At 37.6% G+C, this 15,599-nt stretch overlaps 2 protein-coding genes across 2 annotated transcripts; one reads left to right on the top strand and one right to left on the bottom strand.

The window, feature by feature from the left end:
- Nucleotides 1-3,862: 3,862 nt before the first annotated feature.
- On the top strand, nt 3,863-8,651 carry tescb (tescalcin b). Its single transcript, XM_061061353.1, has 8 exons — nt 3,863-4,082; nt 4,859-4,928; nt 5,141-5,221; nt 5,378-5,517; nt 5,598-5,659; nt 7,645-7,752; nt 7,840-7,887; nt 8,092-8,651. Exons 1-8 carry the CDS (start codon nt 4,019-4,021, stop codon nt 8,167-8,169), a joined length of 651 nt encoding a protein of 216 aa, XP_060917336.1. The 5' UTR covers nt 3,863-4,018; the 3' UTR covers nt 8,170-8,651.
- Nucleotides 8,652-11,053: 2,402 nt separating this feature from the next.
- On the bottom strand, nt 11,054-15,561 carry m17 (IL-6 subfamily cytokine M17). Its single transcript, XM_061061448.1, has 3 exons — nt 12,565-15,561; nt 11,970-12,118; nt 11,054-11,835 (listed from the first exon to the last, which is right to left on the bottom strand). The coding sequence occupies exons 1-3, from the start codon at nt 12,710-12,712 to the stop codon at nt 11,362-11,364; spliced, it is 771 nt and encodes a 256-aa protein (XP_060917431.1). The 5' UTR covers nt 12,713-15,561; the 3' UTR covers nt 11,054-11,361.
- Between the last annotated feature and the right edge of the window lie 38 nt (nt 15,562-15,599).

Below are 15,599 nucleotides of genomic sequence, written 5' to 3'. Positions count from 1 at the left end.
GTGCACTCAGTGATAGCTGCACACAAACACAACAGGCAGCAAGTGAGAGAATTTCATAGGGAAGAGCAAGTCAAGGGCAGAGGCTGATAAAGAAAAAAAGTGTTCAGTGGATTTTTTTCTCTCACCGGATTGATTGTATACAACTTTGGGCCTCAATTCCCCTGCTCAGGAAAAAACAATGTTCCGTGTGCTCTCATGTCAGAGGGCAATTGCTTTACATTATTAAACCAGCTTCAGCTTCATTAGTCTTTAGAGAGAGTATTTTGACTGATATTTTATGTATGTATATATACATACACAATACATACTTTTGTTTTCATTTTCAATGATGAAGCTAAATTAGCTTTTGACCACTTATAGAAAAGTCCTTGCTGTTCCAAACTTCTTCCATCTGAAAATGATTGAGTCCACTTCACTCGTTGAAACCTTCAGAACCCTGTTTTTTTTTTTTTTTAGCCTTCTAGCTTCAAATGCAATCAATCTGCCACAGTTACTTGTCCATCAAGGTGTAAAACCATCTTAAAGATGATTAACTCTAAATGAAGGAATACAGAATACATTTTCTTAAATGTCCATATTGATTATAAATCAGTTTGGGAAAAGGCTTTAAAATCATACAACCCCTACAGTATGGGTTGTTTATTTAATCTAGGCATATACCTATTGTGAAAATCTGGGTCGCAGTATCAATAGAAATTATTAAAATAAAATGTGTAATTGTTTTTTTTGTGCCATTTTGCCTTTATTAGAGAGGACAGCTGAAGAGACAGAAAAAGAGACAGAAAATGTAGGGATAAGAAAGTGGGCGATGTCATGCAGCAAAGTGCCAAGGCTGGATTCGAACCCAGCCGCTGCGACAAGGACTACAGCCTCTGAATATGGGGCGCCAACTCTTTAGAAAGACTAAAGTTTTCTTTGCTAAGCTTGGGTTGAACACATTGCAGGAAACATATATCCATACCTTAAGCAATCATTGAACACATCTTTGATATTGTGAAAATGTCACAGTTTCGATAGTGTCTGGCAGCAAACAACTTGGATTACCTCTGGTAATGCTTTGATGAAAAGTGTTTTTTGTTTCATTAAGAATAATTGTTACACAAGTTATATCACTGACATTACTTTGGGAATGTAAGTAATGTAGTTTACAGTATGTGCAACACGTTCTCATCCTAGGCGATCAATTACCAACACTTTGTCATGCACGTTAGGCATCTAAGATGCACAAGATAGGATCTGTCGACGCACATTTAGGGCTCAGGGCTTGAACATTCACCTACGAGATGAAAGACCTGTATTTTGATAACAAACATGAGACATAAAAGGCTTTTGGGAAAGACAGTTCTATAGGTTGTATTAGTCATGTGCAATTGTTTCAAGTCTGTGTAGAAATTGGCACCCAAGAGGAATATCTATTCAGACAAGTCCTGCATAATCCTTATAGCCTATAAAGGGTACCCATAGGGTCTCTGTCTTTAAAAGGGCCCTGTGGCAAATATAGTTTGGGGACTTCATTTTAGCATCCTGGCTTTGGTCTATTGGTTTTATTGAGCCCATGTGGTTCATATCCCTAAATAAAGTCACATAGAATCCTGAATGCTGAATGGAACACAAAAAATGAATGGGGCCATTCAGTTTATCGAGACATATTGGCACAAAGAACATAGAGAGCTCTTACAAACAAATCGAAGGAGGACACTTATTAACAAAACATCATAAAGTGTTTTATTAACTTCTTAATGCTCCCAACATACCACGTTTGAATAGATTCATGTCCTGATAGCGCCTTCATCTTTTTGATAGACTGTAAATGGTAAATGGACTTGAGCTTATAAAGCGCTTTTCTAGTCTTCCGACTACTCAAAGCGCTTTTGCACCGCCTGTCACACCCACCCATTCATACCCTTTCACACACTGATGGTAGTGATTGCTATGTAGTATCATCCATCAGAAGTAACTAATCCCATTCATACACCGCTACTGAAGCAGAGGGAGCAATTCAGGGTTCAGCTGAGGATCGAACCCTCGACCTTCTGGTTGAGACGACTCTACCAACTGAGCCACAGCCGCCCTAACTAAAAAGAGGAAGTTGGGTTTATGAAGTGATAATTTTGTGAGCACTAACTTGAAGAGTGGTGCCGAGAAGTTTCAAGAGGTGATCTTCATTTTGCATCACAGTCAATTAACATCAAGTTAAAAAAATAAAAAGTAGGATGAGGAGATTTTTTATCAACCACTTAAATTGTGTTTCTGGCATCCGATGATCAGTGACAGCTGTTACTTATGTCCGGAGGATGCAACAGTGACAGAAGGTTGCTTTGGGATTAACTTGTAAGCTCTACACAATGCACATACAAATGCTGGTGTCAGAGAAGTGATGGCACATCATGTTGATACACTACTAAAATAAGCATTATGTGATTTATAATTCATTTAACAACTGTTATAAATATCGCTCTCTCACATATTCTCTCACCTCTCTAATAACAGGGACTACTGACATTTAACGTTGCATGCTGCCACCATGTGGGGGATATAAGTATTGCATAGGTTTCGTTTAGAATATATTTGTCATGAAATTGTCACTTCTTTTTTTTTGCACAGACTGCATGGTCATGTTGTGTGCATGCACGTGACGTATATAAAGTGAGTGTCACGTTCATAACAAAAACATAGGAGGACCCATGTGCAGAAACCAAAAATAATTCATTTAACAAAAAGGCAAATGTCAAAAACTTCTGTAAAGATCAACAAAAATCTACAAACAGGGGGAAAACAAACCTCAGGGAGCCACAAAGACAACAGCAGAATACACAGGACCACGAGGAAGATCTGACAATGAACTGACAACAATGAGGGAAGTCTGAGATTAAATACACAGAGGTAATCAAACGATACAGTTGAAGACAATGAGGGCAATAAAATCTGGAGGGAAACACGCACAGAGGCAGGAATAAATCTGCTGAAATTCTCAGGAACACAGTCAGGGACATAAGGAATAAGAATCCATTGAACGTTTCTTGTCACCTGTCACAGATTCTTCAAAATAAAATAATCAAAATGACTAAAATATCAGAGTGTCTTCATGCAATTTGAGCAGAATTTACCTTTAATTATCTCAAAAACTATACAGTAAAATCTGATTCACTTCTCAGGACCTCAGCCAGCTCTGTCAGTCACTCCTCATTTTTTGCTGTCCTCCAATTGATGCATCATGAGAGTTAAGAGCGCAAACTGTGGTTGGTGTGACGACATCTTTTCACTCCCTTGTTACTCCCTTGTTACTAAAGTTAACACAGATATCGCTGTCCTTTATTAGCTAACTCCTGGACTGAAACATTCAGAAAAACTTAAGCCTACATGTTTTCGCCCCACAGCTATCCATAGATCAAAAAGCGATAGGCCTAAGGACAACTTTGCTTCTGCCACTAGAACGTCATAAAATCCACCTGTAGGATCGGCAGCAGAGTTAAATGGGCTTATCTGTTTAGTGGGCTGTTTATTATCTATGGTAAAGCAAATGTGTGTGGGAAATTTCAGAATTAGTAAAATATTCAAATTTGTGACGCAGTTTTAAAACATCACCTCTCTAGTCTAGTTGTCATCCGTGCCAGTGTTATAGGCTATATTGTGTACTTTTTAGCTCTATAATTACCCTGGACAGTAACAAGGCCACGATAGTCTCTGCCTCTGAAATAAACAAACAAAAAAAAAAAACCTCTTGAGTGAATAATTCAAGCTGCAGCCTGTTGATCCTAAATGTATGTATGTGTGTGTGTCGTCATCTCGGCGGTTGTTGCGGAAGTGGCGCGCTGTCTGCAGCAGAGAGGATGAGGTGAAACCTGCCTGGTGATTGAGCAAGAGAGAACAGAAGAGGAGGTGTGTGAGCTTCGGGTCTTGTCATTGAAACACTCGGGCGGAGATGGAGGATTTAACGACGTGATTCTTTGAGAATTCAAACAGTGTCTGTTCACTTCTGATCCCGGAGTAGTCTGGGAGGAGTTTTGTTTTTGGAGGTATGGGTGCACTACAGTCAATACCTGGCCAACCGGAGTACGCTGATCTGGCGGAAAAGACCGGCTGTGAGTAGTCATGCTTATGACTTGTGGCTTCATGCACTTGTTCTTCAAGAAGTAAACATCAGCTAGACATGTAGGATGTGTGAAATCATCAGCGACCTTCCCCGGAAACATGATTTTTCGTGCAGTCTAATTTTAATTCAGTCGTATGCCATCTTTAAGGGGAAACACGATGGTTCTAACGCAATACAGATCAGGTCAATATTTGCCTGAAGTAGCCTCCATCATCACTCTTTATTTATTTTATAATTATTTAATATTTACAGTCTATGCTCTTGTCTCACGTCGTGTCAAAGGAAAACCAGTCTATTTGGTGCAGTATAGTGATGAATAATTCAAACTGCAAGTTAATGGAAGTGAAACTTTATCCAGCGTACAGAGGGAAGTGCTGTAAATAATAGATCAGACACTGTGTTTACAAAAAAACATAGAAGCTAATACATTAAATGACTTTATAGTAACTCTATTTAACCTGTAGCCCACTCAAGACAGTGTGTGTTTGCAGGCTGACAGACCAGAGCCAGTGTTTTACATAAAGTATGAATATCCAAATAGTCCCTTTAAAGCCTTTCATGAAAGAACTTAGGCTACTAGCTGTGGTATGCTGTTCCTATCAGAAGCCTATTATTATCAACAAACAAATTACGTATTATATAGCCTTTCAAAATAGTCAGTATGGTTTCAAGATATATATTTTTTTAACTGAGTTCTGTATGGCTGTTTGTGCAAGCACGCAAGGTTCGACTTTTGCTCTAAGGTTGCCTGTTTTCTATTTTCAGTTTCATTGGAACAGATTGGAGTCCTGCATAAAAGATTCAAGCAGTTGAGCCATAATGAAGAAACGTTGAGGTAAGATCATTTTTAACACACCGGCTGGTGCACTGCCTTGTGTTGTTGTCACCCTGTTGGTCTGTTTTCAAGCAAATTGGCTTCCACCTTTGGCTTCCACCTTTCTTCTTTAGAACTTGAAACCTGCCTAACAGGCTTTACATCTGTGACCATGATTATACAACTCTGTCAAACTGTGTGCCACTCCTTTAACTCTCTTTTTACACCCTCAGGAGGGATCATCTCAATGGAATCCCAGATTTGGCGTGCAATCCCATCCGTTCGCAGATAATAGAGGCCTTCTTTGACAGAAGGTATATATGATGACAGGTCAAAGTTTTTCTAAACTGAATTCTCTTTTACTTTAGTTACGGAAGCAGAAGTTCAGATAAGATCTCTGTTCGGAAACAGTGTCATAATTTGCTCTGTCATGTTGTCAGGCTAATTTGACGTTCCTTTTCGTTCTCCAGAAACTTTCGTCAGAATATCGAGGGAACTGTTGATGAGATCAGCTTTGAGCAGTTCCTGGTGGTCATGTCCCACTTCAAGCCCCCAAGGCTGCACATTACAGAGGAGCAGCGCGAAAGCATCAGGAGGGAGAAGCTGAGATGTACGTCTGAAACACACAACGCGATCACATGCTTGACATACTTATCTCTGGCTGCCATTAAATCGTGTTTCTCTCAACAGTTTTATTCAACATGCACGACACAGACAACGACGGGACGATCACCCTGGAGGAATACAGACATGTAAGACTCCGCTGCATTTCTTTGGACAAAACAATGATTTAGATGCACTTTATAATTAGCTATGCAGTTTTACAGCTTTTTAATTAACTTTATAGTGTTCATATAACCAGTAAAGATGACAACAATCTCTTCTCACAGTCGGGGGAAATCATCTTGAGTTTATCATGAGGGGGGGTTTCCTTTTTATCTGGTCCTTTTCTTTATCGGCATCACTTGATCATTTTTAGCTATATTTTGAAGGTTAGTGAAGACGCAGATTCCCTGCAGAGGGTAAGCTACCTTTCTGCAACACACTGAATTGGAAGCTAATGAAGGAAACTGAGGATGCTTTTCATTTCTTCCGCTAGCCTTTTGAAATCAGGGTACAACAGGAGTCGTCCGAAAGCGCTTTACTGTTGATCGAGGCAGTTTAGGATCTGCTTTAGTGCATGATTTAAAAAGTAAAGTGAAATAATAGAGGACATCAGGGGGAACCATGAATCTGAATTAAAATAGGTGAATCTTTATATTTTATTTATTATCAAAATTGGTAGAAAAGGACTTAATTTGAACCATAGGTGGCAGCACCCCCTGACATCAGCACTTAAACCTACTGTATGTTTATCCCTTCTTTATGGTTTATTTAGATGTAGGCCTGGAACACTGATACATGTTTTTTTTTTTTACATGTTTACTATAGTAGTCTGTATTCCAGATATCACTCCACGAAATATTATTCTTTTGTATGTTTAGATCGCTGCTCCATGTCTTTGCACATATCTCAAATGGACCTTCGGTGCTTTCATTGAATATTGATTTGAATTTATGACGATATCACTTTTTGAACAGGCTGTGTTAAAAAATAATTTTTTATTATTTTGTTCAGTGTATAGTGATGTAATATTGACATTCGGTGTTACAATGTTCTGAGACTAAATCAGGAAAGATCTAGAAACATTTGTTTGAAAGTATGTGACAAAGCTTAGTGATTCCTTTGTCTTTCCATTTGCTCCAATGCTTTTATATGTATTAGACATTCCTGGGTTTAAACTTGGTTGGAATAATTTTGAGCAAATGTTCAAACCAGGTATTTTGTATTGTGACAGGTAACATCCTAAAAGCGTAGTTAACAGAGGGAAAAATGTTCATCTTTACAATACAGACATGGCCTCAGAGTTATAGAAAGATTTTACCGTATATCTATATTTTACAATTTTATTAAGTGTTAGTGTAAGATTGATAGCTCATGTTTGATAGTAATTTAATGTAACTTTTAGTCCTAAGTATCTTATCTCTGTTTTTTACATTTTATTTGTGTATATGTTACACATTTAATACTGCAATGTCTGTTCAGTGGCAATAACCCACATTTACTCTAGTTGACTTTGTATCGTGAAAGTGAGCCATACTGAGTGATAACCTGATTTACATAATCGAGAGAAGAGTCCGAGTCTGATGAAGAACGACGTCATCACTGTAGAGTGATATTTTTAGTATCTGATCTCCAATTTCTATGCCTTTTATCTTCTTTTCAGATCGATGATGAGGTTGAATAAGTAGCTTGAGACTGGATATCCTTGTTCAGTTCCCCAATGTAAAATGAAAGAATGTGAATTATTAGCCATTGGATTTGAGTATAGAATCCTAATCCATTTAATGTAATTGTGACCATATTTCTGCAGTCATGAACAGAAATGGCTGTTAAATTCAGCTTTTTCCAACATCTAAGGTGTACCGTGCTGCTAAGTGAGGGAGAATTTTTGCAAAAATGGATATTACTTTTCTAGTAGATGGTTTATCTGCAGACAATGTGAGGTAAACAGCTAGATAAACTTTGTGTCAGCAGTGTAGCAGTGATTTGAAGAACTAATTTCTCTTTTTAAATATAGCCAATGAGGAGCATGTACAGTGAAATAAGAGAGGCTCCAAAGTTGAGCTTTGGGGGATGCCACATTTAACATGAGCTTTTAGCCATTGTGTAGCCAATAATATTTTCACTCATGCAGGTGGTGGAGGAACTGTTATCTCTTAGCGAGACTCTGGAGAAGGACACAGCCCAGAGCATCGCTGATGCCGCCATGTTGGAGGTGGCCAGTATCTCTATGGGTCACATGGTATGTGCTTTGTTATCGCTAGAAAACTTTGAAAGTTGGATTGATTTTGTTCGGCGGATGATTGTAAATTCACTTTCTCCCCCGCAGGAACCTGATGAGTTTTATGAGGGAATCACATTTGAGCATTTCTCAAAGGTACCTACTCTGAATATATGATTCTATAAATAATTTTGTTATCATGCTTTAAATTGTCTTGATTTAAGCTGTTTTGAATGATACTAGTTGATAATTTAGGAGGGATTTGTTTGCAAACTTTCAAAGAAAAAGTAAATCACACAAATAACAAGATAAATATCATCATGAATATTATACAATTCATTTTTGTCTCTTTTTCTTTAGTTGCTGAATGGCTTTGAAATTGAATCCAATATGAACATTCGCTTCCTTTATATGGACACGATGAACTTATGTAAGTGATGGCAGCTGGGAAAACTCTGAGAATGTAGAATCATGGTTTCACTTGCTGTTTCTAAACCTAGTTTATGCTTGCACTGAATATATGCCTTACTTACATGTGAATAACTATGCAATCTCAAGAATAGATGTATATTTCAGATGTATTAGGATCCGTTTGTTTGATATTAAGCAATAAAAAGAGATTCTCAGTGAAATTACAATCAGGCTTTTACTAACTTGACTAAGCAATAATCACATATGCATGTCTGGAATAGCAGACAGGTTGACCCTATGCATGCACATATGGATGCTTGAAGAACATCTATGAATGTCAATGCCATATGTAACACTTTCAATAATCAGGGATATTAATATTTATCTTTATATATATATATATGTGTGTATAGCAAGGCAATAATTGACTTTAATTGATGTTACAAATATGACACATGGTGCATTCTCTGCTTCATTTGCACAATAAAGACCCCATGAAAGATATCTTACTCCAGTTCATGATGTGTGTTTCTTATAAAAAAGGATGTGGGAGTGCTGGCATGTAAGATTAAATGCTTAAAGACACTATCTGATTTGTCCTAAACTAAAAGAAGTAATAGAGAATATGTTAAATTTCATTGGTAAATATGACATTAGTAAAATCAATTTTTAACTCCATTCTGTTTTCTCTAAAGAACAATATTAAATTATAAAACCCCAAATATTTGTGTTTCCAACACTGTAATATACTTGACTTAATATGAACTTTGGAAATACTTAAGTCACAGCAGGATTTCCAATCTTACTAAAAATGAATTGACTCATGGAAATTACATTTGTTCATCCAGTAATCTTGGAATTTCTCTTTCCAATGTTTTATGTTTGGGAAACTCCCTCCAAGTCGCAGCCTTTTATACATCAAACCTGAGAGACTGTCATGCTTAATGAAAGAGTTTTGTATTTTTAAACTATCTTAAAAAAAAACCCCACAGATCCCTTAAATGTAAATTGCAATATACAAACCCAGCACTGCTAGGATTGTGTTCAGTCATGGGTCTTCACCGCCCCCCACAGGTGAAACATGTAAAGTGATCATGACTCTGTACCTGATATAAAGCTTTCCACAGCGGTTATTTCAGGTAATAAAAATATGATCAAGTGCTTTGTTGGATAATTTCTTGCCTATTAACTATAATGATAATAGTTGTTATTCTTACAGCTAAGATTATAAATTATGAATATTATCAAAACGCTTTATTTATAAAGCTCTTTATCATTTTGAATAATAATAGAACAAATTTGTTTTGAATTGATATTCCTCAACAAATAATGGATGGATTTCTGTTCAACAAAGTGATTTGTGGGAGGCGCCTGGTGGTTTGTGTGCACGCCCCATGTACAGAGACTGGGGTCTTCATTAGTCCGACCTTGTGGCTCTTTTCCTGCATTTCCCAATCTCTCTCTCTCTCCAATTTCTGACTCTGTCCACTGTCTTTTCTCTCCAATGATAGATCAAAAAAATAGATCTTTAAAAATAAAAAGGTGCATTATGGCACCTATGGTGAACACTTTACATTCAGCGCAGTCATTAAGTTGCAAATTGAGTTCTTCAGTTTTTTTTGTTGTTTTTTCTTTTAAGATTTATTTTTGGGCATTTTGTGCCTTTATTGGAGACATAGGACAGTGGATAGAGCCGGAAATCAGGGAGAGAGAGTGGGGAATGACATGCGGGAAAGGAGCCACAGGATTTGAACTTGGGCCGTCCGCTTGGATGACTACAGCCTCCATACATGGGGCTTACGCACTAACCACTGCCCCACCAGCGCCCCAGGTTCTGCTTTTTCATGACTAGTTTTTTGATAGAATACTCAATCACGATCATGAAATAGCTGGCATTACAAGCCAACTTAACATGATCATGCAAAGCTTGTGAGCATGCTGATATTAACATTCTGCAGAAGTCAATTTGGTCATAAAATGATGTGGATTGACGACAGCAGCACCTATGACTACAGCATCTACAAGCAGGTTCAATGTTGAGACGAGTTATTTTTTGTCTTTGCACAATGTCTTCCTGACGCCTTGTATACCATGAAGTTGCTATCGAAGATGATTGAATAATGCAGAAAGCAAAGTGCCCGTTGCCCTCAGGTACCCTCCGTGTTGGAGCTTTAAATAAAGCCAAGTTATAACAGGGAACTTGATTCATGACCTAGAGTGAATCCCCCATCTACTTCCAGTTTCCTAAGAGCTTGTGATCAGAGGAAAGTTTAGTTAAGCATTACTTCATTCTGACAAAAAAAAATAGAAGGTTTCTATGTTACATGTAAATGTACGTGCATGTACATGACACGTTTGCATGTTGTGTATGCCGTGCATTTGTTTAAAAACATCTGTAAACTTCTACTCCTCTAGTTTTCCACGCTCCACCCTTCACACACTTGCATCCCCATCTGTACACAAGTGTACAGACCAAACATACAGTTATCTGACCAACAAACACCCACACCTTGTGACTGGCCAGACAGCCCGCCAGTTTCATGAAATCTTTCCTATCTGATGCAGCCTTGTGTTGAAAACATGCGTCACTTTTAGCTGATATCACACAGTCAGCGTCTCAGCAGCTTCCTGATTTTCTTTTAACTCGTCTTGATGGAATCAGTCTGTGAAAGACACAGCACATGCAGCTTAAGGCACCAAATTCGCTATTTTTATATTGTTTAACATTGTTTAACAAAATCAAAGAGACACAAATTAACATATATTGTCATCCAGTAATTTGTGCTTATAGAAGACCAATGCTATGCCTGAACATGTGTAAGCTTCATATTGCCTTTAGCAGACTCTGCCATGATGCTTACATTGACCATTATTGATGTAACCAAGCAAATTAATAAAAAGCCAAAAGAGGTACAGCTGTAAATAAACTTTTAATAATCCTTTAACAGCCAATACATTTACATTAGTAAAGGAGAACCTTACATTAGACAAATTAAATATACACAACCTACATATTGACACCTTTACATTCTTGACCTTTTATCAGCGTTCCTCCGTATCAGAACCAAACAAAAAATAAATATTAAATACCATAAATAGGCTTCATTACTCTGATGTACCAGCCACCTTCATACTCACTTATATTTTAAAGTCTTTATCAAAAACATGAGTATGATTGTTGTTGAAAGTAGATCCACTAGGGCCAGCCTTAGGTCATCCTCAGAAGTAGAGTGTGTTTATTTGTATCCTCTTTCTGTTCCTGCACACTTTGCTTTTCAGAGTCCTCAGCTCTCTTGAAACATTTGCTAGAAGCTCCTTGTAGGTTTTCAGCACCACACATCCATAGACTTTCTGCTGGAACACATTCTGAGGTGGAGGTAGTTCTGTCGGCCCCCCCGCCGGCTCCGGTATGGGAACATTTGGGAAGAGGGTCTGATAGAAGAGGTTTACAAGAGTAGCCAGATTCCTGCTGTGAGTGCTGACACGGGTGAGCCTGGCCAGCAGCGGGCTGGTGGGCAACTGTAAGTCCGTCTGCTGCTCGTACACACGTTTGAAATGTGGGACGAAGGCCTGGAGGTGTGTGTAGATGCTCACTATTCTCTCTGAGGGCTCCAGGCCTGAGATGTTGGGGTCAGGGACGCTGGAGACAGACACCTTGCAGAGGAGCTCTGATATATCTCCTTGAGAGGCTTTCTGCAGACAAACAAAGCATAAAATGTAAATAATCCACATATTTGAAAGAGGAAAATGAATGGCAAGTTACTAAGAAGGTAAAAAAGGTCAGCAAAGAAAATAACAATACACAGCAGATTTATGTCTACACTCACATATGTTTTGATTAAGTCAACGGATTCCTTCTGTATGAGTCTGGTGAGCTTCAGAGTCTGTTGCAGAGAATTCCCACACTGCTGGTTTCTGCTTGCTGCCACAGTTCGGGTTGAATCAACAGCCATAATCAGCAGGAGAGAGAGTAATGCTGAGGAGAAAGGAAACTGGTCAGTTTAGTTTCTCCTACATCCCGTCGGTCAGGGGAACTTCGACGTAAAGCCACAAGTTTATGGCAGGAGGGATAAAAATAGAATCTTCTATTCTTTAGGTGTGTTTAAAAAAAGAAAAAAACAGCTTCTAATATAGTAAAGATTAAAATTGTACAAACATTTAAAGGCTGGAAAGGTTTATTAAGATGTGGAGCATTGCCAGCCTCTTTAGATTTTGCCTAGAAATTTTTTTTTTTTTTTACTTTATTGATTCTGAAATATGAAACTTTGTTCAATAAACCATGAAGTAAAATTAGATCTGAAACTTCAGTCAGACTTCAGACCTAGTCACACAAAATAACCACAATTGCATGCACAAACAAAAGTTAAGATTTAGTTGTGTCTTTTTAAATAAGAATACTTAGATAATTATTATAAAACTTACTTGTTGCTGGTTCCATAAACTGTCTAAAATGCATACTCTTTACATGACCATTCATTCTCCACTCTGTATCACAGGCAAATTGCGAGGACTGGTCATGATCACACTCCTTTAAAACTTTTGTAAAAGACAGCAACCACACATTTGTCATAGGAGGAAATGACGTGCACTTTGTGAGGCAACCAAATTTACCAGAATTTCCTCCTTTTTTTTTCACATGTACACTTTTTTTCTCCTTCTGTATTAAAACAAGTGGGTAACGTCCCTACATGCCTCGTGTGTGAGCAGGCATGTATGGACGTAATCTTTTCATTATTACATGTCTGACTATAAAGTGTAGCATTTTTAATAGAACTCATTTTTATATGTGCATGGAAAGATACAGTATACAGAATATGATACTTTGAAATCCCTGGAGGGACATTTCCTACTTTATTCAGACAGATGTCAGACATGCCTGCCATTATTGAAGGATTTGCGGTCAAGCAACCTCTGACACACTTCAGTGACATGATTTCATACCGCCCTCTAGGGAGTGTGAGTGAGGTGAGAACTAATTTTTTTGCGTTCTATATATGGAGAGTAAATTAATTGAGTACATGTTAATTCAGTTCAACATAAACATAAACATGTTCATTGAATTAAGTATAGTGTTAAATGTAACACAAAAAATGGATTTAATTAGGGTGATTAAAACACAAATCGTGCAGATATGGGTGCCAAGAAGATGATAACCAACAAAGTTTGCATCTATATGAGTAAATAAAAAGTTAACTCTTGAGCAAAGGAAGAAATCTGCATAAAAAACATAACATCTTTGTTTTGATGAGACGAGAGTATTTTAAAGTTAAATTGTTTGAAATGAAGGAAAAGTGTGAATTAATCCAATCCCCGATTATAAGTATTAGTCCATCCCTTTATATTGACAGGTTTAGTCACCTTGTTTTGAAAAATAAAAATAAAAATCAATTTAACAGTTACAACTGCTCCTCAGACCTTGTGTGTTTTTTTGCAACATTATTTTCTATGTTGGCATCCAAGCAGGAAGCGGCCAGGGTCAGCGGAAATGCATTTCTCAATCAGAAACTTTTACAAGTGCGTAAAAGGGGGGGTCAGCTTGGCTAATGTAGGCGATGTGTCAGTGCAATGACGCCACAAGTTCATGCATCTGACCAGCTGTGCTCACGGTCTGAAGATGATTTAAAGATGACATATGATGAAAGTATTGCATCCTCAAGTGATTTGTTTGGGCAGAATTATGTAAGATATGAGGGGAAAATCACAAATTGGGTTTTTCAAGTGTTGTCTAATCAGGAAAAAACTACCTGGAATCATGACACTGTGACATGATAAACCAGCTTTCTGAATCACAAGGGTTAATTAGCCCTCACATGGCTGCCATTTTCCTTTGATGTCACACAAAGAATGGGTAGGACAAATAATGAATGATCATATTTAACCTATTCTCATTCGTAGTCATACAGATGTAAGACAATTTGACATCATTCTTGGTTTAAAAATTGATAGTAAAAAGAGAGGGGCCATCTTTCAAAGGATCCCAACAAAGCTGGTATTAGACAACAGCTAGCACTGAACCACTAACTAGCTAATGCTACATAGGCTTAAAATGTTTATCATCTCACCACAACTTAATTTATGAGAAATTCAAAGAAAAAAATGCAGTAAAATTCTGGAGGGACATTCACCATCTTTCATAAGAAATCATCAGATGTGATGACTCATTAGCTAGTGTTATACAGCTAATGTTAGCACTGAACCACTAACTAGCTAGTTTTAGGTAGACTACGTATTTAACGTTTCACCACTACTTGTTTTATAAGCAATTTAAAGATAATTCAAATGTGGAGAGACCTTCTTAATATAATAAATAGTATGGTCTAGACCTGCTCATTTTGTAAAGCGTCTTGAGATAGCCTAACATTTGTTAGGAATTGGCGCTATACAAATAAACACTGAATTAAGGACATCTATCAAAGGAAATTAACATAGCTTGTATTAGAGTGAGTAGCTATTTCTACATTAGTGGTTAAACTTCATTCCTAACTTTCCTATTGCAGAGTGTAAAACTAGCAAATGAAAGTGTAGTTCTGATCAGCTTCCAGCTAACCGTTATGTTAGCTAGTATGTGGATGATGCTAACATTAGCTGTTGTATCACAATTTAAGGAGTTAGGATAAAATATGTTGTTTTAACTTAAATATTGGCAAATATCACTCCAGAGTTTTTACTGATGCCCAATTGAGAAGTGGTGAATTGATAATGATTAGTGGGATACATTGAATTACATGATCTACAGTCAAAAAACACAACAGTTCAACACTGACAATGAACTTTTCACCTCAAGTGTGAGGTAAGAGGACAATGGCTCATGTGCATATGAAGGATCAAGCTACATATCTATGCATTTAAAAATGCCCTTTAATAGCTGATGTGATCTTGTATTATTTTGAAGGGCATCAAGTCTTTGTTTGAGGCATGATGCATTGCTGTGAAACCACGACTACTTCACAAAAGTCAGTAGGAACTCAACACACCACAACCCCTGTCAGCAATACTTCAGGTAAAAGCTTACCACTCTTCTGTCACCCTTGGGGCTTTCCAGTTACCCCAGGGTAATATAAAGAGGGGTTGTGGTGAGGAGGGCAACTGCTGCAGACGTTGACAATTCAAGGAAATTGTACAGTTGGATTCCTGCCAGCAAATACAAAACAGGCAAGCTGAAAAAAGCCTCAAAATCAACACCTAAATCAAGCCCTTACTCTTAGGAAGCCTTGAATACCCTGGAGGCTCTTGAATGTAAATTCATTCTCACCTCTAGTTCCCCTTTAAGGTTATGGTTATTTTTTGCATATCCTGCATGTTTGTAGATTTACAGTAAATCATCACAAGTAGCACAACATAGGTCACAGAAGTCATTTTAAACCAAACAAAAGCAAAAGTGAGAAGTCCCAGACCACACAAGAGAGCATTACAAGGAATTCAAATCATCAACATAAGAAACGCACTGTAATTTGATC

The sequence above is a fragment of the Labrus mixtus genome, chromosome 17, assembly GCF_963584025.1.
Source record: "Labrus mixtus chromosome 17, fLabMix1.1, whole genome shotgun sequence".
Lineage (NCBI taxonomy): Eukaryota > Metazoa > Chordata > Actinopteri > Labriformes > Labridae > Labrus > Labrus mixtus.
This window is presented reverse-complemented; position numbering and strand designations above follow the sequence as displayed.

Coding starts and splice junctions, on each gene's coding strand:
- m17 (XM_061061448.1), bottom strand. CDS start 12,712: ATGACAAATGTGTGGTTGCTGTCTTTTACAAAAGTTTTAAAGGAGTGT. Junction 12,119..12,564: donor GTTTATGGAACCAGCAACAA/GTAAGTTTTATA, acceptor CTTTCTCCTCAG/CATTACTCTCTCTCCTGCTG. Junction 11,836..11,969: donor TTGACTTAATCAAAACATAT/GTGAGTGTAGAC, acceptor GTTTGTCTGCAG/AAAGCCTCTCAAGGAGATAT.
- tescb (XM_061061353.1), top strand. CDS start 4,019: ATGGGTGCACTACAGTCAATACCTGGCCAACCGGAGTACGCTGATCTG. Junction 5,518..5,597: donor CAGGAGGGAGAAGCTGAGAT/GTACGTCTGAAA, acceptor TTCTCTCAACAG/TTTTATTCAACATGCACGAC. Junction 7,753..7,839: donor GTATCTCTATGGGTCACATG/GTATGTGCTTTG, acceptor TCTCCCCCGCAG/GAACCTGATGAGTTTTATGA.